This window comes from Colletotrichum jinshuiense, chromosome 15 (genome assembly GCF_051148585.1).
Source record: "Colletotrichum jinshuiense chromosome 15, complete sequence".
In the NCBI taxonomy this organism is placed as follows: Eukaryota; Fungi; Ascomycota; class Sordariomycetes; order Glomerellales; family Glomerellaceae; genus Colletotrichum; species Colletotrichum jinshuiense.
Genome location: NC_139308.1, coordinates 301028 through 322096, shown reverse-complemented (window position 1 = coordinate 322096; position 21069 = coordinate 301028). Strand labels below are relative to the sequence as shown.

Here is a 21069-nt window from a genome sequence, read left to right as displayed (position 1 = left end):
ATCCTATAGCCATAAAGAGAAGCCACTAGGCGGGCGTTCTTCTATAACTGTAAGGGCGGGTGTTAGTAGGCAGGGTCTCTTCTACAATCGTAAAGAGACGGACCCGCCGCCGCCTGCCGTCTGGCTGCCTAGTGTAGCTAGCGCCGGCCCGTCCTGTAGCAGATCAGCAGGGGTAGAGTGGGGGGGTGTATGCTTCAGCAAGATAGAGCCTAAGTAGGTATACAAGCCCTAAAGGAACTCAACTGTAAGGGGCTCTAGGGAATAGGAGAGGCACAGTGTCTGTTATAAGCCGGTTGTATTCTAGGTACTTATAAACCTATATACTAATTCTAGATACCTATAGACCTATATACTAAAGCAGAAGGGGTATTAAGGAGAAGCTATTTATAGAGGAGGCGAGTGCCTTAGTAATCCTGCTAGTACACTAGAAGGTGCTGTATAGCAACAAAAGATATATAAGTAAGGGATCTAGAGTCCGCCTAGAGAAATAACTAAAAGACTACCTGCTCCTACTGTTCTAGAATTAAAAAAAAACCTCTAACTAGCCGTCCGGCTGTAAGATATTTCCCTTCTGCCCTAGTATATACCATCCCTACTGTAGATGCGCACTACAAGACGCTACAGGTTAGAGGTCTTAAACTTAGAGGTAATCCTCTACTTGCGTGAGATCTAAGCTATAAATACAGACGAGGCGCCGTTGGCGCTTAGGTTGAGCTGCCTGTTAGAGCTAAGAGGATGTAGTGCAGCCGCCTTAATAGGGGCGTCAAGCTTAGAAAGCGCTATATCGATACAGTCTAGGTAGAGGATAAAGTAGACGGCGGTAAGGTCTTTAAACGTCTGGCTATAGGTATAGGTAGACGACTAGGGGTGCATGCAGAAGCAGGGGTAGTAGCGCTGGGGTATATAGCAGGCGCTGCAGCAGGCGTAGCTTTCGAAACGGAGCCTTGTGAGGTTGTTAGTAGCGGCGGAGAAGGTGCAGCTAGACGAAGCCTAGGCGGCTGTAAGGCAGTAGGAGAGGTAGTAGTTGCAGCCCGCCTGGAGACCGGCGACGACGGCGCAGTAGGCGTACTGCTTGCAGTTGTAGATAAGGCCTATATAGGCGTATAGGGTATTAGACAGCAAGACGTTAACGGCAGTAGTAGACCAGGTGCCCTTAAGTGCGTACTGGCGGTCGACGTGCTGCTAGGCGAGGCGGTCGGCAAGCTGCAGCGTTGTATTGTAGGGGGCGGCGGGCGTGAGGGACGCAGCGCTAGCGGACTACAGGAGCAGCAGGCGCTGGGTGCAGCTTAGCGTCGTAGCTGTTAGCAAGTAGGCGGCTGGGTAGGGCTTGAAACGGTAGGTGCCGCTAGAGAAGACGCGCGAGCCCGAGCGCGAGCCTGACGTAGCTAACAAGCTGGAGGAGCGGCTGCTGTGGAGCGCGTACGTGACGACGGGCGTAGCGGGTGCGGCGGGCGAGGCGGGTGAGGCGGGTGAGGCAGGTGAGGCGGGGGCGTAAGGCGCCTAGGGGGACGGGTGAGGTAGGTTGCAGTAGCGCTGCAGCTAGGGGTAGGGCGCCAGCAGGGCGGGTGTCGGCCAGGCGGCAGGTGAGGACCCTTTACAACCGTTAAAGGGGTCAGCCAGCTAGGGGTTAGTTCTATAGCTGTAAAGGGGCGGTGCGGCAGGTGGGGGGGGTGGGGCGACAAAGGGCTGCTTAAGGCACTTAGTGCAGTAGACCTAGTTAAAGGCGTTGTAGCAGGCTAGGTGGCTGGTGCTGCCGTTAAAGTACTCTATAAGGAACTTGTGTAGGCAGGGCGCCTTAAGGAAGCTGTGCAGGCCCTAGTTGATAACCCTAGGGTTGCCGGTGTAGATAATAACGGCGTAGGCAGGCAAGCCGTTGCAGGCGCTACAGCCAGCCTGCTGCATCCAGCTAATGAGGTTGTAGGGGAGGCTGTAGTAGAGGATAAGGGAGACGTTAGGGTGGTCCATACTGACGCCAAGTGAGGTTGTCGCCACTATAACGTGGCTGCGCTTAAGCCAGCCCCAGATGGACTTAGTGCAGTCGTTGTTGCTAAGCTTAGAGTAGTAGACCTAGGCGCCTAGCTTGGTGCTAAGGCGTACGACGTCCTGCAGGCTGCAGCAGTAGACGATAGCGAGGCGGGCGTACTTATACTTAGCGGTGGCGTACGCCTTGTTAGCGGCTCTAAAGCAGTTAACAAGCGTAAAGATGGCCGGCTTGACGTCAGCTACGTCGGCAATATTAACGTTGCAGAAGTAGATAGGCAGGCGGCCTGTAGGGGTGCAGATAACGCAGGCGTCATCCCTAACCTAGTAGACCTCCCTAAAGGCGGCCTTACGGCAGGGCGGGAGGGTGGCCGTCAGGAAGAGGCGGTGTAGGCATGCAAACGCAGTGCGTTGGCCTAGCTGCAAGAGGAGGAAGCGGAAGTCGTTGTTAGCGCCAAGGATGAGGTGGGCTTTGTTGACGACGATGCAGTTAATCTTAAAGGCATTATTAAGCAACTGGATGAAGGCGTTCTAAGCCTGGTTGCCTAGCTGCTTGGGGCTGACGATAACGACGGTAGTAGTGCTGTGCGACGCACTAGGGCGGCCCGGCTTCTAGATCCTAACTGAGACCCCTATGTTGTAGAAGCGCCTGGCGATCTCCTGCTAGAGGGCCTTAAGCGGCACGACCATAATAGTAACGCCTGTAGGCGAGACGGCGGCTGGGGACATAAAGGCGATACTCTTACTGGAGCCGGTTCTAGCGATGTAGATAACATCGCCCTAGAACTCCGAGATAGCCTTAAGGACGGCGCGTTGGTAGTCGCGCAGCTTGGGCGCGGCGGTGCCGGCGACGGTGCGGACGAGGTCGTTGGAGATCTCTACAGAGAGGTTCTCAAGGCGCAGCGCCTGGTGGTTGCAGGCAGCCAGGGTTTCAGCCAGAGCGTCGTCGTCGCTATACGGGTCTAGGTTGTTAGTAGCAGCAGCAGCCTTGTTGGCAGCCGGGTCGGTATCGTCAATATAAAGGAACGAGTGCTAGAGGCAGCTTACGTGGCGGTAGGCGTAGTAGATAGGTGTTGCTGTAGCGCCGTTAAGGAACTCCTTAGTGTAGTAGTTGAGTGCAACTAAGGTGGAGTAGCTCGCCTGGGTGTCTATAGGGTTGTTACAGCTATCAGTAAGGTAGGCCTACAGGAAGAGGGAGTTAGTGCTGTAGCCGATAAGGGTGATAAAGCGCTTCGTAAAGGCGATAGCTACATGCCGCCAGGTGGACACGTTAAGCGCGGTGCTAATTAAGGCGATTAAGGCGTCCGTCATAGAGGAGGTCAGCTTCAAGGGGGCCTAATGCAGGGGTGCAGGCTGCTTGTCGGGGCCAGGCACAGCCTAGTACAGGTCGTTAATAGGCGCCTGGAAGTCGGACTCACTCGGCAAGGATGCAGCGCTGTTAGAGTTGCAAACGGGTCCTGTAGGGAGATAAAGTGTTAGCCGCTAGCTCTTACAGGCTGTAGGGGGTTACGTGTGTTGTGCAAACGAGGCTTACAGGGCGGGAAGGAGGAGGTAGGGCGGGGGGGGGTTAGGGGTTAAGGCCGCCCCCTTTACAGCTATAGGATTAATCTAGAGGCTTAGAACGCCTAAGGTCTAAGGGCGAGCAGGCTGGGCGACCCTTTACAGTCGTAACGGGATAGGAGGGCGGCGGTGAGGCCTAACCCTTTACGGCTGTAGGATCTAGAGCCTTGGCTCTTACGGCCGTAAAGGGCTGCCCCCGCCTCTACCTGCAGCAGCTACTAGGCCACTACTAGAATAGGGACGGCCTTAAATCGCCTAAAGCCTGAAGGTAAGCAGGCTGGGCAACCCTTTACGGTTGTAGCAGGCCAGGAGGGCGGCAGCGAAGCCTAACCCTTTACGGCTGTAGGATCTAGAGCCTTGGGTCTTACAGCCGTAAAGAGCTGGGTCCTACCCGGCCGCCGTGCTTCCGTTCTATAGCTGTAAAAGGCTGCCCCCGCCTCCACCTGCAGCAGCTACTAGGCCACTAGGCCACTAGGGGAACAGGGACGGCTAGGCGTTAGGGTGCAGTAATAAGGGAGACGACGACTACTTACTAAGACTTAGTACGGGTGCCTTAGTAATAACGACCTTATGCAGCTACAGGTAGGGCGAGATAGCTACAGCCGGCCTGTTGCAGGCAAGCGCTGTAAGGGCGCTGATGTTATTAAGGAAGGGGTGCGTAAGCTAGAGGTACCAGGCGAGGAGGCAGCTGAGGCGCGGCGGCAGGAAGTAGTAGATAGGCTTATACTCCTTAGTTAACCTGTAGCCCTTATAGTAGACGGTAAAGATGGATACAAGCCTGCTGCGCATAAAGACGTTGTAGGGGCTGCTGTAGGGGCTGTTCTTAATGCAGATAGAGATAAGCTTAGGGGCGTACGCAGGCTGGCTGCAGGTGACGTACACGGCGGCAAGGAGTAAGTGCAGGAAGGCGTCAGTAGCGCGCTAGTACTAGCGGATGGCTGAGAGGTTAGGGCTGCTAGCAACGACGAAGTAGCTAAAGGGGCCTGCAGCCGCCTTGGAGTACGTCTCAACGAAGCCCTTACTAGTAAAGACCTACAGCTTGTTGGCCTTGTAGTTAAGGAAGCTGTAGCCGATAAGGAGCTTGCTGAGGTTGTCTGTAACGTCGTTAAGCAGCAGCAGCTTGGGGAGGACGGTGAGGGCGGATGGGTTGTTAATGCTAACGACGTCGTTAAGCATAAGCAGCAAGATTAGCGCCTGCTCCACAGCGTTAATAAGGGCTGAGGTGAAGTTGCGTATATCTAACTCCTTTAGGCGTATGTTGCAGAAGGTTATAACGGGCTTTTACGTCTCCAGGTGGCGCAACTAGACGACGTGGTCCTTACTGGTGGCGTCGCCCTAGCGGTAGAGCTTGGCGAGCTCGCCCTGCCTGTTAAAGAGCCAGGCGAGTGGCGTTAGGAAGCGGCGGGGCCCCTTGGTGTAGATAGTCTGCTCTATAATAGCGACGAGCGAGTTAATAAGGACGGGCGTAGGGCTCTAGTCGGCAGGGCTGCAGCCCTGTACGGCCAGGTGGTGGTTGTAGCGCGCGCGCTCCAGCGTGGCGACGAGGGCTATCTTGACGACGCTGCTGACGTACTTGCTGTACTTGCTGTAGGTGTAGTACTAGGTCTTGCTGCAGATAGACATAAAGGCCATAGCTAAGATAAGGGGCGACTTAAAGGGGCTGCTGACGAGGGCCTGGTTGGTAAGCAAGAAGACGGCGTTGATAACGGCGGCGTCAAGGCGGCGGCAGGCGTCGGCGTCGGCAGCAGGCGGCGAGGGGTTGCAGCGGAACATGTGCGTAAAGGCGTCGACGACGTTGGCGGGCAGCGCTACGGGGGCGGTAGGCAGGCCGGTAGGGTAGGGGATGCGCTTGCTCGCCTTGGGGAGGGGGAGGAAGTTTGTAACAAAGAGGAAGATGCAGCGCCAGGTGGCGGCGTAGTTAGTAATAGTGTAGTCCTCTAGCAGGCAGTTGAACGGGTACTTAGGCGCCTTGCTCTAGGAGCGGCGGTTGAGCTCCTTAAGCAGCGGCTGGCTGTATAGGCCTTACAGGTGGGATAGCGACGCAGCGGTAATACAGCGCAGGCTCTTGGTGTAGGGTGCGACGGCGCGCAGCCCGTCCTTAAGGAAGGTGGCGATAACCTAGGCCCTAGTGTAGCGGCTGCTGAGGGTGTAGGCGAAGCCTATAGTCTCTATAAACAGGTTGGGCTCCGTCAGCATGCCCGACTAGATGGTCTAGTTCAGCAAGCGGTTGCAGAGGTCACAGCGGGCGCCGCGCAGGAGGTCGGTAAGCGTGGGTGGCGCGTCGGGGAGGCCTCCTTCACGATTATAAAGGGCTGGCGCGCCGCTGGCCGCCTCTAGGCCCAGGTTGCTGGCGGGCGGGGCCTCAACGCAGAACTAGTAGGAGCTGGTGCCTACTGGGAAGCCTTAGACGGCAAGGCTAGTAATGGCCTGGATGTAGGCGGAGTACCTCTTGCAGAGGTACTTGCAGAAGGTCTTTGCGTTTCGCGTTACGTAGGTGCAGGTGAAGCAGCTGAGGCCGTTGCAGTATATAGGCAGGAAGGGCAGCAGGGCGAAGTAGGCGGGGGCGGGGGGCCGTAACGCAAGCCATGCCGGCTGCATCTTCTTGCAGTTAGCGGCGGCCGTAGGGATGTAGTTAAATACGCACTGGATTATATTAACGAAGCGGGAGACATTAACGTTAGGGAAGCAGCTGTAGAGGTAGTTTGCTGACAGGTAAGGCTGTAGGTTGATAGCGGCGGTGCAGGCGGTATAGAAGATAATGCTAAAGGCGGGGACTAAGTAGACGATGCCCTTAATGTCGTAATAGTTGGCGGTTACAGCCGGGACGTCTGCATTGCTGTAGTCCTGTCGTTATAGCGGGGTCGGCACGTTAGCAGTTGCAGGTATAGGAGAGGAGGTTACCGGTAGTAGTAAGGTGTAGAGCTAGCTTACTATAGTGCCTGGCGATGGGTGCCGGTGAGGACGTCTGGTTGGAACGTTAGGTTTAGAGGTGGGGCGAGGTATAGAGTATGGGTTGGAAGATCAGACCGTTTAGTGGGAATATAGGTTGTTGGAACGTTAGAATGCAGGGTATAGGTGGGCCTAGCTCTTAAGGGGACCCTTTACAGTTATAGGAGCCGACGGCTGTAGTTAGACGGCGGACGGCTGGCTGCAGGCGGGCCCCTTTACGGTTGTAGGAGCCAGCAGCTGGTTGGTTGGTTGGCCGGTAGTAGGTAGGTTAAAGAGGGGGTGGAAGAGGGAGAAAAGAGGAGAAGGGGTGGGAGGGAAGGGAAAGCCTAGTCTTGAAGGTGGGGCGGCAAGTGGCCTGTACCTAGCCCTACCCCTGCCAAGCCCTACTGGGTCCCACCAGGCCTATCCAGAGCTAATAAGAGGAGGGTTGGGCTTTAAAGCCTTTTATAGCCGTAAAGGGTGCGCCCCTTTAGCCTTAAGCCTGGCCGGTACTAAGGCAGCGGGAGATAGGGCGGGGCCCGGGAGGGGCCCGGGAGGCGTGCATATATACAGGCAGCCTCCTTACAGCAGCAGCTAGGCTGCTAGATAAACCTAACAAACAGGATAACGACTGATAATAGGGCTAAATACGGCTTTAAGGTGGGAAAATAATAGCTTTGCTGTCTAGAAGCAGAGGGCCTTTATATATAGGGGCTGTATATTAACTTATCTTTAGGCTGAAAGGGTAAACGGGTGAGAGAGAAAGAGAATAGTGAGGTCGTTAAGGGGTTACTGTTTAGAAGCTAAGTAAAGGCGAGACGTGTAGCGGTCTTCTAGTAACTGTTCTACTCTACTTTATTTAAGAGGGCTAGCGGGTACCAGCCTGTATAAGGACTAGTTTAAAAGAGACGACTAAGATTAATCTAATCTTTCTTTTAGGCCAACCTAACCAGCCGGACTATTTATTAAGAGAAAAAACCCACTATTACAGGCTATTATTCTATTCACATAATTGCTTAGGCTTTGTTGCCTATCTGCTGTTTGTCTACTTAACCGGCTTATTAACTACTACACTAACGGCTGTATTAGGCTGGATTAATTAGCTATAGCGGCCCTTTAATCAATTAATTAATTAATTAATTAATCTATTAATTAATCTATTAATCAGCTGAATCACACATCTGTAAACGGCTGCAGCAGGCCAGCAGCAAGGGAGGACGCCAGCTAGCGACATAAGGCCTCGCCACCCGTCTGACGTGCTAGAGGCAGCACGGAAGGGCGGCGTTATACAGTAAAGGCGGCTGGCTAACAATAAACTATAGAGGCCTAACGTAAAGGCGGCTGCAAGCAGGCGGCAGCTGTAAAACGGGGGAAGGTATAGCAGCCGGCTAGCTGCGCTGTAAGGGGAGGGGCCAGGTAAATAAAGACTAGCAGTAACACACAGTAAAGATGCCCTACTACTAGAAAAAGAGCGCAAATAGCTACAACTTGCGGAGGGAGGATGCCGACTACGCTGTATTCAACAGCGTATGCTACTACTATAAGGGCCGCCTGGTTATACCTAGCTACAAGAAGGAGTACTTCGTTATCACTAATAAGGACAGCTTTATAGAGGTGCTATAGAACGCCTTGCAGCACTTTAGCAATAACACCAACGTTAGCGAGATACTCTATATTAGGGAGGGGACCTCAGTTAATAAAGAGCAGGGTACAGCCGGTACGTCTACCAACCTTAGCGTCATTAGGTTTACTATAGGCCCAACGGGGCGGGGCAATAGGGCTGAGATTAGATGCTGGAGGAGGGGGCACCAGCTAACGGATCCCTAGGCTGTTAAGGGCGGCAGACTGCAGCCGCCGCTATTACAGGTGACGGAGCAGGCGCGGCGCAGCAACATTAAGAGCATCAGCCTCAGCAGCAGTAGGGGCGACAACAATACGGATGATAAAGACTAGTACGGGGACGAGAGCAGCAACAATAACGACCAGGACGACAAGGACTATAAGATAGCAACAGGGGGTGGAACGCCAGCTACACGCAGCAAGGGGGCGGGGGCTAAGGGCGGCGGCAAGGCGGCGCAGCCGTCCTTAACGATTGCAACTACAGCTGCCGCCACCACCAGCACCACTAGCACCACCGGCAGTAGCGTTGTAGCGATGGAGCCCTACCGTAACGACATCACCACGCTGAAGGGCGCCGTCAACAGTATAGGCAGCGTTGTCGTCGCCTTCAATAAGGGCAAGCTTGAGGGCGCCTTTATAGCTAAGGGCTTTACTGCTATCAGGCGCTACTACGAGGCTATTAGCAGCGTAGCGACGCGCTTCTCGGACGCCCTAGAGAGGGAGGCTACTGAGAGCGTTGCCCTTAACTTCCTCAACCCGGATAACTTTATAGCCAGCAGGCAGCAGGCGTTACAGGAGCAGGCATTAACGCCGGCGGCGGCGGTGGTGGCCGCCGAGAAGGCGCTGGCGACGCGTAAGCGCAAGGCGGATAGTAGTAAGGACGGCAAGCTTAAGGGCTTGCCGCCGCCCAAGATACACCTCTATAACGCACAGGACGATAGGGATGCCGTGCGGGTGTCGACGTAGAGGGTCTGCGCGCTGCAGCTAGGCGGCCGGCTGGCGGCTATAGGCGGCGGCGACCTTAGTGCGCCTCCCCGGGTGGGCTTAGTCGGCTGTAGTAACGGCGACGGCGACCTCTACCTCTAGGTACTTTACTGGAACAGTAAGGTGGTGGTGGCGCCTAAGGCATTCGTACGGGCCGTTAAGCGCTTCGTCAGGCTCCACCTAAGCGCTAAGGAGGCCTATAACTGCCTGTCGCTTTCCTTCCTTAAGACGATGCTGCGCGGCGAGTATTTTCCTATCTTTACGGAGGCTGCAGCCTCCTGCACGCTTGGCCCTTCTACGTCAACAGCAGGACTCTTTACGCCGCTACGACTGCAAGTATAGCAGCCGGCAGGGAAGGATACTCAGCAGCAGGGGGCGCCACGCCGGTACCTACTTGGCGTCTTAACACCACCAGCGCGGCTACAACGCCGAAGCTTACCACCACTACCGCTACTGCCAACACTAACACCAACACTAACACCAACAAGAACAAGACTAGCAGCGGCGGCAACACTAACAGCAGCAGTAAGGCTGACGCTGTTAATAATGCCGCCGCTAGAAAGGGCGACAGGATGGTGGTGCTGACGGCATCCCTACTAGGCGGCGTAGTTACTAACGCTGCTAGGGCTAAGGCGGCTAAGTTCTAGAAGGAGGCGGCGGCTAACGGCGAGGTCTAAGGCAAGATCGTACGGGTGACGGCGGCATTAATGCTAATAACCTCCTACAGCGGCGTTAAGTACTGGTTGCGTGTGACGCAAGACGACATCTACAGGAAGGTAGAGGATATTAACAACAAGCTGTTAACAGGCTACCTAGGCATTAACGTTGCTAACCTGCTGCTGGTAAATAATAAGATTTAGATTAAAGAAGAGGACGACTAGGATAGCATACAGGAGGATATAGATATTAAGTAGCTTAGCTGCTTGGCGGTTAGTAACGTTCTAGCGTTGTTTGTAGTGTAGCGTCTGTTGGCTGCAGATTAATAGATTAAAATAGATTAAGGCTTGACGCCTCTTATTATAAGACTGCCTCTTTATTACTTTTATACTAACTACAGTTAGTTAGCGCTTTATCTAGATAGTTATAAATTAGAGATAGGGATGGGGATGGGGATGTAGAGGTTGACCCTTTACAGTTATAAGATGGAGATAGAGATAGAGATAGAGATGGAGATAGAGATAGAGATAGAGATAGGGATGGGGATAGGGATGGGGGATGTAGTTGGGGATAGGGTTAGGGAGGTTAACGCTTTACGGTTATAAGATAGGGATGGGGATAGAGATAGGGATAAAGAGGTTAACGCTTTACGGTTATAAGATAGGGATGAGGATGGGGATAGGGAGGTTAACCCTTTACGATTATAAGATGGGGATGAGGGTAGGGATATAGGGGTAGGGATACTAAGGTTAACTCTTTACAGCTATAAGATGGGGATGGTGATAGGGTTAGGGAGGTTGACGCTTTACGGTTATAAGATAGGGATGGGGATGGAGATAGGGATGGGGATAGAGATAGGGATAAAGAGGTTGACGCTTCACGGTTATAAGATAGAGATAGAGGTAGAGATAAGGAGGTTAACGCTTTATAGTTATAAGATGGAGATAGAGATGGGGATAGAGATAGGGATGCAGATAGGGAGGTTGACGCTTTACAGCTATAAGAAGGGGATGAAAATAGGGATAGGGAGGTTAACGCTTTACAGTTATAAGATAGGGATGAGGATAGAGATGGGGAGGTTAACCCTTTATAGTTATAAGATGGGGATGGAGATAGGGATAGGGATAGGGAGGTTGACGCTTTACGGCTATAAGATAAGGATAGGGATAAGGATGTAGAGGTTAACCCTTTACGGCTATAAGATAGGGATGGGGATAGGGATGGGGATGGGGATGCAAAGGTTGACCCTTTACGGTTATAAGATAAGAATAGGGATGCAAAGGTTGACCCTTTACAGCTATAAGATGGAGATAGAGATAGAGATAGAGATAAGGATGGGGATGGGGATGTAGAGGTTAACCCTTTACGGTTATAAAATGGGAATAGGGATAAGGATGTAGAGGTTGACCCTTTACGGCTATAAGATAGGGATAGGGGTAGGGATGTAGAGGTAGGGATGCTGGAGTTAACGCTTTACGGTTATAAGATGGGGATAGAGATAAGGATGTAAAGGTTAACCCTTTACGGTTATAAGATGGGGATAGGGATTTAGAGATTAACCCTTTACGGCTATAAGATAGGGATAGGGATAGGGATATAGAGGTTAACCCTTTATAGGCATGAGATATAGATGGAGATAGGGATGGAGATATAGATGGGGATAGAGATAGAGAGGTTAATGCTTCACAGTCATGAGATAGGGATAGAGATGCAGATGTAGATAAAGAGATTAACCCTTAACGGCTATAAGACAGAGAGGTTAACCCTTTACAGCTAGGAGATAGAGATAGAGATAGAGATAGAGATAGAGATAGAGATGGAGATAGAGATAGAGATAGAGATAGAGATAGAGATGCAGAGGTTAATCCTTCACAGCCATAGGATAGGGATGTAGAGGTTGACCCTTTACGGTTATAGGATAGGGATGTAGAGGTTGACCCTTTACGGTCATGGGATGGAGATAGGGGGGCGACCCTTCACGGTCATGGGATGGAGATGGGGGGGGCAACCCTTCACGGTCATAGGATGGAGATGGTGGGGGCAACCCTTCACGGTCATGGGATGGAGATGGTGGGGGCAACCCTTCACGGTCATGGGATGGAGATAGGGCACTGATGGCTTTCACGGCCGTGAAGGACTACTCCTTACCGGTCGCCGTCGCGCGCGCGCGTCAGCCCCCCTTCACGGTCGTGGGACGGGAAAAGTGGAGCCGGGCGCCCGGGTGGGGCGGGGCGCGCCGGCTCCCGTCTCATCAAGGGAGGATTAAATAAATAACACGTATATATATAACATAATAATTACCTATTATTATTATTCTTTTCTTAATCCGTTAGTATTACTCTTATCTTTCTAACTCTTTACTACTCTACCTTTCTTTACCTTTCTATAGGGTTGTCTAGGTCTAAAGGCTATTACCTTCTTATCTCCCTCCTCTACAGTAACAGGTAGTTAGAGCTCCTACTTATATTCTTTATACTGTTTTATTTAGTATACTATATATATAGGGCTAAGGAAAGCTAGGTTTTTCTAACTTTATTAATAATAAATTTATCTAGCTGTATATATACAGTTTAAAAAGCCCTATAAGGTATTCTTTACTTTACTTTTACTTAACTATAGTAGTAATTAGTTAGCTACTTTTAAAAAGCATCTAGATGTAAGAAAGAAAAGCCCTATAGGGCTTTTTTTACTTACAATAGAGGCAACATGCTTTAATAAGGAGTAGTAAGGAAGGATAACAATAGAAGAAAAGCCCTATAGGGCTTCTTTACTTTACTTACTTACTGTATGTAGAGGTAGGTAAATAGAGGTAGGTAGGTTACTTTTAATAAGCACTTTAATATAGAAGGGAAGAAAAGCCCTATAGGGCTTCTTTACTTTACTTACTTACTATAGAGGTAGGTAACTAGGAGGTAGGTAGGTTACTTTTAATAAGCACTTAGATGTAGGGAAGGAAAGCCCTACAGGGCTTTTTTTCTTTACTTACTTGCTGCTATAGAAGTAGGTAAATAGAGGTAGGTTAGTTACTTTTAATAAAGCACTTTAATATAAAGAAGAAAAGCCTCCTACACATAAGGCTTCTAGAGGGTTACTTAGGGTTACTTAAGGATTATTACTTTACTTACTTACTATAGAGGTAGGTAGCAACTAGAGGTAGGTAACTTGCTTTTTAATAAGAGCACTTAGACGTAGGGAGGAAAAGCCCTATAGGGCTTCTTTCCTTATAATAAAGACGAGATAAGGATGAGATAGAAAGCCCTACGCACAAGGCTTATTTACTTATAGTAGTAGAGGCAGCTTACTCTATACTACTTTAACAAGCAAAAACCTAGGTTAAAAGGAGGGAGGGAGGAGGGATAAAGTATAAAGAAGAGAAAAGCCCTACAAGGCTTTCTTCCCTTTCTTTCTTGCTTTTATAATTACTTACAGTTAGAAGCAGGTTCCTTTAGTTGGGACTTATAGATAGATATAGAATATAGGAAGAAAAGCCCTTTAGGGCTTATTTATATATATATTTATTATAATAATAATAATATACAGTTTTTACAGACAGTAGAAACAGGTTAACTTTTTAATAAGAAATCTTTTTTTTTTGCTTCTATTGCTTCCTTCCTTTCTACTCTATCTACTAGCTAGTAGCTAGCTAGCTATAGCCAGCCCCCTATATTACCTCACCACTAAATATATAAACGTAGTACGTACGGCAGGGGCCTTTTTTTCTTTTTACTTTCTTATTAAACTTTTAACCCTACGTTTTTTTTTAACCCGACTGGCCCCACGCCCGCCAAGAATCCTAGCCCTAACCCGACCCGTAGTGCGCAGATCAGGGGGTCTAATCAGTAACCAATTTCATTTTTTCTTCCTAATCACTTAACTAGATAAACCCGATTGTTGACAACACACGTGTCGCTTCGCCTGATAGCGAACGCGACTAGGGAGAGTTAACGGTTGTTACCCAATCCCAAACCGTGTTAGGGGGCGCAGAAACAACGGAAAGTTCTTGGGGGCCCGCGCAGGTTAGGTTATTAAGGTTGTGAGAGGGTGTCAATAGTGCCCAGTTATATGGGATCGGGGCAATCATGGTCGCATTTACTAGGCGCTCGGAGTAGAGTCTCCAGTATGACGGGTGATCTATAAAGATGTTGCGTCATGCCGAAGCTCTCGGAAGCAAACCGTTCGGAACCCCACGATTCTTTGAAATCTCTTGAGCATGGGTATAAGGACCGCGACTAAGACTGGAGATTTTGCGACTTGATGTTTGACTGAACCAACTAAATTCCATTTCGACTTCGAATTATATAAAACAACATTAAAGAGTCACAGTAAACAACTTGAAACTTGGCTAAATTACACACCATCAAAACACAAAACACTTCAACAGTAAAACACCACCAAGTCCACCATGGCTCCCACCTCGACCAACGCCTGGTATGTCACCAGCATCAACGAGGACACCGACAACTGGGGAACCCTCAAGCTCAAGAAGGACGTGCCCGTGCCGGCGCTGGGCGACTACGACGTGCTCGTCCAGATTGAGGCCGTCTCTCTGAACTACCGCGACCTGATTATCCCCAAGGTACGCCAACCCCCATCATCATCACACAACACCCTCATGCATATGCTCCATGCCCCGGATCGCTGCTTCCCACTGAGTTCTAACATCTCGCCAGGGGTTCTACCCCTTCCCCCTCAGCCTCCCCCGCATCCCGGGCTCGGACGGCGCCGGCCGCGTGCTCGCCGTCGGCCCCCGCGTCACACAGCTCAAGGGGGGCGACAACGTCGTCACGCTCTTCAACCAGAACCACCAGACCAACCCCATCACGCCCCGCGCCCTTAACAGCGGCCTTGGCGGCGCCGTCGACGGCACGCTGCGCCAGTACGCCGTGCTGCCTGAGCACGGTCTCGTCAAGTCGCCCCGAACGCTCACCGCAGTCGAGGCCGCCACGCTCCCCTGCGCGCCGCTGACGGCCTGGAACGCCCTCTACGGCCTGCTGTCCAAGGCTCTCAAGTCTGGCGACGTCATCCTCACGCAAGGCACCGGTGGCGTCAGCCTAGCGGCGATCCAGTTCGCCGTTGCCGCCGGCGCGACCGTCGTCGCGACGACGTCGTCGGCGGCCAAGGGCGACCGGCTCAAGAAGCTCGGCGCGCACCACGTCATCAACTACCGCGAGACGCCCAACTGGGGCATGGTGGCCAAGTCGCTGACGCCTGACGGCGCGGGCGTCGACCACGTTATCGAGGTCGGCGGGCCCGGCACTGTCGCGCAGTCGCTCAAGGCCGTCAAGCTCGAGGGCGTCATCTCCGTCATTGGGTTCCTGTCGAACGGCGCTGGCGTCGCCGCCGGGAAGCAGCCGACGCTGCTAGACGCGCTGACCAACATCTGCACGATCCGCGGCATTCTCGTCGGCTCGAGGCAGCAGTTCGAGGACATGAACCGATCCATCGATGCTAATGGCATCAAGCCCGTCGTTGACGACAAGATCTTTGGCTTCGAGGAGGTCAGGGAGGCGTACCAGTATCAGTGGGAGCAGAAGCACTTTGGCAAGGTTGTCATCAAGATTTGAGAAGTTAACTATACTTAGCTACGTGTTGATAGTTTGTTTGAATATAAATGCAGCAATGAACATCATTTTATGTCTATTTGCTAGGTGAGGCGTATTCTAGTCAGGTCCCGAGAAGAATATTGATCGTCTAAGACACTGAAACAACGAAAAGAAATCCACGTATGTTGATATACAAAATGAACACCAAACTTACTAATGTATCATTCCGCCGTCAACGCCCTTCGAAAAGCCATCTGATATCTCTATCCATCTTGCAGATTTGTTCCCTAAAATCCCAAACTCCCATCCAATGACGCCCCTCAAGCCTTTTGCTGAAGAATCAAAAAATTAAGAGTGTTCCTGGAATCCTGCTTTCGTTCACCCGCCTGCTAAGCCCCAAGGGTCGCCGAGAGTATTTGGCAGGATGAAACTTCCCTCATGTTGCACCGATAGGACTTGTGTGCTCCAAAGCCTACTTGGTTGAAAGATCATCATCTTGAGATTCGTATGCGGCCTCGCCCCAGAAATACGTAAACATGACCCCGAACCATAACTACCTGGCCCCTTTGTGCCCGAGAATCTCGTCTGTAAACAAGGGGTCAAAAGTAGGCGTGGTCTTTGCCAGCCCCCAGGTCAATCGCGAGAGCTTAGCGGCGAACAATATTATGTACATTGGTCTGTTTCCTACGAAGCGAGTGATGTGTTGTTGACACCTGTCTTTTCTAAAACAAGAAACAGAACAAGGTTTCAAGGCCATAATGCTCCCATTGGGTACGGACTGACCCCATATTTGTCAATTTCCAAGATGTCCACTTTTACTCCAAAATTACCGATAGAGAAATATTTAATTGAGCGTTAATTTCTACGTTAGTATTCACAGGTAACAAATCTTCTACCCCGCCCTTGGCGAAAATGGGGGGTCAGTCCGCACCCGATGGAATATCCATAATCTGGGCTTGGCGTCATCGGCCTACCCCGCAACGGGTGGCATCGATCAGCAGTTGTTGACTTTAGTGTCAGTTGTATTATTCTTAACGACTTGAATAGTTTTAACTGAAAAGTAAACTTGAATTTAGTGGTAAATAGTAGTTTAATTGTTTCGATTAAAATGTGAAGATTTCATGATGCGTAGCCTAATATCCAGTGATGTAAGAAGACCGGGTCCATGAGGGGGTCTCCACACCACCTCGAATTTCGCGCTAAAATATGGCCTCGCAACTTCAAAGGGATGGGGTAAGTTTAACATCCCTAACAGGTTGTGCGGGGACACCACCCACCTGAATAGTGACTCTCAATAGCTAAAATTGTGTCCAAGGCTCATCAGAACCTCAAAGTATCGCTGTTGATATGATTGTGACAGCACGGTCACGTTTACCTGAACAGGGGGTTTTACTTTGGCCCGGTACCACAGCAGCTAACACCTGACTTTAGTTTTGCCCCGGCAAATATGCCCCGGCAGGCGCCTACATTCATTCGCCAACAAACACAGTGGCGTCTTTGTGAGCAAAGACAGGATACTTTAGCTACTGATCTGCTCTTTGACAGGCTCACTCTCAATACCCTGGTCCATGCCGATATAAGAAAAGGTTTCCTGATACATTGCTCGTGGAGGCCGATGAACCTACGTAATTTGTATGTCATCTGTGATTCAGTCTGACATCTACGTTGCACGTCTCTATGTACTACTTTAAGCATTGCCGCCAGCTAATTTTTATTTGATTGAACTGAGCGAAGACTTTTACCATTTGCAGGCGCAATCCATATTGGAGTGAAGATGCTGTCTCAGTATTCTTCTGCCTCACAATCATCTCCTTAAACTGTCATCCTTACTCACTTCACTCCGAGACGTATGCGTTAATTCAGACCGCGCTCATCAAGCGCCATATAACCCACCGCAACAACTTCGCAACGACATAAAACGACAGGTTTACCGATATTTGTCATATCACCTAGGGAACATGTGTCAGCACAGCACACATTTCAGACGGAAAACTTGCAGCATTAGCTGCCATCGAACCCTACAGACTATCAGGTCCTAAGGTATTCCCATGAGACAGGTTTCAATCTAAGACGTGCAAAAGAACATGGCAGGCCAAGTTCCCCTAAAGCCCTTATCGAAGTCAAATACCGAGCGAAAATCACGGGTGTGTATTTCGACAGCTTGTGAGGCTTGCCGCGCAAAGAAGGCAAAGGTATGTTCTCTCTGGCTTTTTTCTGTTATACATCAATGTAAGCTGACTATCATAAGTGTAGTGGAGGGGAGCCGTGCTTGAGGTGCCAGAAACGACAATCTGATTGCAAATATAGAACTCGGTCTAGCCGCACTAAGCATAGCCTTAGACTCGAGATTGAGGAGCTGAAAGAGGCTCAACGTCAGCGAGAAGCTCTGATAAGAGATTTAACAGCCCCTGTCGAGCTTCCTGATGTCCAGGCTTCTCTGTGGGAGGGACATATACTAAATGATGTCTCTAATACACTCCAAGAAGTCCAGGCCGCTTCTTTGGAACAGCCTCAACCAAACCCAAGTGAGCTGTTGACGATATCCACTGCTTTTTGCGCCGCTAATCCCTCTGTTCTAGACTACTCCTATTCTTCAATATTCAGCAAGCCAGAAACAAGTTACGTTCAAAAATCTTTTGAAGAGCAGAATTCCATTCCAATCAGTTGTATGGAGAAGCCCGACAACGAAATCCCCTGGTCTAACCTTGGGAACTTCGTCCCTACAAACAACCACTATGAGCTTGGAATGAGCTCCAGTCTTACCTCATCACTTGAGATGTTCATGAACTACCATGATCCGATGATGGGATCCCATACTCGTTGCTCGAGCAGATTTCATCCAATCAATGACTATAGCGTGGGCAATGGGTGTGCGCAGAGTACTACAGATACAATGTCTTTGAGCTTCTCAAGTGGTTCTGTAGATTCCGTTGCCTCATAACACTGTAAGTACGCCATGCCAACATAGAGAAGTCTAGCTAATAAGTTCTCAGAACCTTTATCGCACCGTCATTCATACCGGAAATAGATTGGCCTTGCTCGTAACTGGCTTAAGATACTATGGAGAACTGTTTACGACCACCAAAAAGTTTCAAACTCAGTGATGCTGGCAAAGACCCGCAGGTCCTCTTTCGGCTGGGGCTGGGCCCGGGGTCTGGCGTAGGGTTTGGCCTAGGGTTTGGCCTAGGGTTTGGCTTGCCAGTGGGTCGGGTCCGGAGCTTCAGCTGGTGCCGGTGACGTGACTGTGCCCTAGCTCCTGGTCGGTGTCAGAACAGACTATTTTTTGATAAGATTCCTCAAAGCTTGCATCAAATGTATATTTTTTCACGGTTTGTTTTCTATAATTCTCAAAGCTTGGGATAGAATTAATGACTGACTGTGCGATAGTCAAGAAGACGTCTTTACAGGCCTTGCAGTGCCTGGTCATCTCGTTAAGGACGGACATGATAGACCTAGTGACGGCCTCGTAAGAAGTTGTGGTTGGATGCCCCCTTCACGTCAAAAGAGATGCATCAGAGGCGTAAAATAATTAGTTAGGTAGTAACAGAGGATACGGGCTAGTCTAGTATGCTTCGAATTCTAGAGATTAATTTCTAGTCTAGTATGCTTTTCCTTCTCTATTTCGCTATCTACTTACATCTCGATATCCTATGTCAAGAAAATATAGAAAAGTTATTCATGATACTCTTTAACGATATTTTCTTAGAAAGTTTGAACGTAACTAGGATAACTAGATAAACAAGACCGACTAGTAGAAAACCTTGCTCTCTTTCTTCCTCTATGAAACGCTTCTGTGATTCATCGTAGGCCAGCTCGTAAGCTCGAAACTCGTTGTAGAGGTCACGGTTCGCATCATTTCCCGATGGGTCGTCGAGGCCTGAACCCATGCGCCGCAGGAAAGACCCGTGGTCTTCTATGCACGTTTTGTGGAGCCTGAGGGTTGAGGATATGTGATAGAAGGTTGGTTCTAGGTCTTTCCACGTTGCTCTGTGAAGCTTTGTCCGTACTGTTGACAGAACAGGTTAAATTTGCAATGCAGCACCAGGGAGGGGTTTTAGCGGGCAACGTACATTCGCTTCGGAGAGAGAAGAGGCTGTAAGCTGCTGCATGGAATTTAAGAACGTCTTCGTATGTGTGCAACAGGCACTTGATGCTGTTTTGCGATGCCAGAAAAACATTCACGTAATCCCTGAAGGGCAGAGTACTGAGACCAAGGCGGTGATAGACATCGAGGATCCGGTCAAAGGCCCAGTATTGGACGTTGACTACCTAGGTACAATGTATCAGTGCCTGTGCGACTAATTGACAGTCGCAAAGGGGCACGACGGATCGGACAAACCTTGAAGAAGAACCTCATAGGGCCCCAGATACATGCCATGACACTGTCCACGGCTGGGAACGCCAGCTTCTCTAGTACAGTTTGCAGGTCATTCATCCCATCGAGAAACCTCTGCACCCTCTTCATGTTCATCAGGCTCCTCTTCTCCAGTAGCTGGTTCTGCAGGCCAATGAGATCTCGGAGAACGAGATCTCGTCTACTATTTTCAAATTCCTCGGCATCTTTGGTACTGAGAGTTGCCTTGAAGTTTTCGGCCGACTTTGCGAAAAAGCAGGCTTCCGCTCCGTAGCGGAAGCTGCCGGACCCGAGGCTGTTGGACATGGCTGTTTCGCCAGTGGGATTCTGGGGTTATCTGCTGACTCGGAGCCCGTGGATTGCACCCAATGCCGCCGCTGTGGGTTCAATGTTCTCGGTTGAGTTCACCAGCCAACACAACAAAGAGCTAGCTGGGAGACATTGCAGAATCCAAGAAGGAAAGCAATGAAAGAAGGAAACTACACGAAACTGGGCTGGAAATAAAGGGTCCTGAGAAACTCGCAATCCCACACCACGTGACTTGCCGAGCAGTCGACATAATTGAGGCTGATGCGTCTCTCGAAAAGAGAGACAGAGGCAGCCAGTCAGGCAGTATCCCAAAAAATGTTACCCCGTCTGTGCAACCCCAGTCACCTCAGCGTCGAGGACACGAGGTGGCCCATTGGTTCTGATGATGTCGCTGGCCCGCCTAAGAGACAGGGATAGAGAAAAGACACAGCAATCGACAGGGTGGCATGAGGGGCTAGGCAGCCGAAGAGCACTGCCACCCATGTCCAAAAGTCATAAGCAGCAGCATGGCACTTGGGAACGCGCATACGCACCCCTCCCCCGCCAGACGCCATGAAGCCTTATATGGGGCATTTGGGGATTGGGGGTGATATCCCACCCATTTCTGCAATGTACCTTTCTGAGACTGTCAGATAGTTATGTGTCTTGGTTTTCTCAGTGACAACCGAGTCGAGGTGTTGTCTCTGTGGCTGTCACTGTGTTTGACTCTATGTCTCTTCATCTTGTCTCTGGGCGGAACTTAATTAGATAGGACAACTGCCTAATGAATCCTCGGAAATAGAAAGATGAGAGCATAACGAGGTCAATGCCATACGCCATCTTCTCAATATCATCGGAGCCCTCTCCGAACATTCCAAGAGAAATAAGCATCGGCAAGTAGGAACTGACCCCTCGTCGTTGAGGCTCTTGATTCCCCGATCGGGGACACCGAGAGGCCATCGCTGGTACTACAGTAGCACACGCAGTAGAAGAGCCCTCCTAAGGTGCTGTGGCGTAGGCCCTAGGAGGTCCCGGAGCAGGCGGACAGGGGTACAGATGTAGCTGTGGCCCCGCTGCGGTTGCTCGGGGAGGCAGTGCAAACAGTGGACGCACGGACATAAACAACCCGAAGCAGACGCGGCACAGCACACACGT

General features: G+C 50.6%; 5 protein-coding genes across 5 annotated transcripts; 2 read left to right on the top strand and 3 right to left on the bottom strand.

Moving 5' to 3' along the window:
* Nucleotides 1-990: 990 nt before the first annotated feature.
* On the bottom strand, nt 991-4716 carry EsH8_XV_000045 (uncharacterized protein; the record flags this gene model as incomplete). Its single annotated transcript, XM_083274086.1, has 9 exons — nt 991-1179; nt 1828-2028; nt 2098-2267; nt 2334-2511; nt 2788-2967; nt 3028-3162; nt 3909-3927; nt 4214-4405; nt 4577-4716. 9 exons carry the CDS (start codon nt 4714-4716, stop codon nt 991-993), a joined length of 1404 nt encoding a protein of 467 aa, XP_083120618.1.
* Nucleotides 4717-5013: 297 nt separating this feature from the next.
* Nucleotides 5014-6127, bottom strand: EsH8_XV_000044 (uncharacterized protein; the record flags this gene model as incomplete). Its single annotated transcript, XM_083274085.1, has 3 exons — nt 5014-5139; nt 5209-5514; nt 6119-6127. The coding sequence occupies 3 exons, from the start codon at nt 6125-6127 to the stop codon at nt 5014-5016; spliced, it is 441 nt and encodes a 146-aa protein (XP_083120617.1).
* A 2495-nt stretch (nt 6128-8622) lies between these two features.
* Nucleotides 8623-9054, top strand: EsH8_XV_000043 (uncharacterized protein; the record flags this gene model as incomplete). Its single annotated transcript, XM_083274084.1, has 1 exon — nt 8623-9054. One exon carries the CDS (start codon nt 8623-8625, stop codon nt 9052-9054), a length of 432 nt encoding a protein of 143 aa, XP_083120616.1.
* Nucleotides 9055-14131: 5077 nt separating this feature from the next.
* On the top strand, nt 14132-15293 carry EsH8_XV_000042 (zinc-dependent alcohol dehydrogenase family protein; the record flags this gene model as incomplete). The annotated part of the gene is made up of 2 exons (XM_083274083.1): nt 14132-14305; nt 14400-15293. 2 exons carry the CDS (start codon nt 14132-14134, stop codon nt 15291-15293), a joined length of 1068 nt encoding a protein of 355 aa, XP_083120615.1.
* Nucleotides 15294-18673: 3380 nt separating this feature from the next.
* EsH8_XV_000041 (uncharacterized protein) lies at nt 18674-19932 on the bottom strand (the record flags this gene model as incomplete). The annotated part of the gene is made up of 4 exons (XM_083274082.1): nt 18674-18691; nt 19022-19278; nt 19343-19541; nt 19612-19932. 4 exons carry the CDS (start codon nt 19930-19932, stop codon nt 18674-18676), a joined length of 795 nt encoding a protein of 264 aa, XP_083120614.1.
* Nucleotides 19933-21069: the final 1137 nt, after the last annotated feature.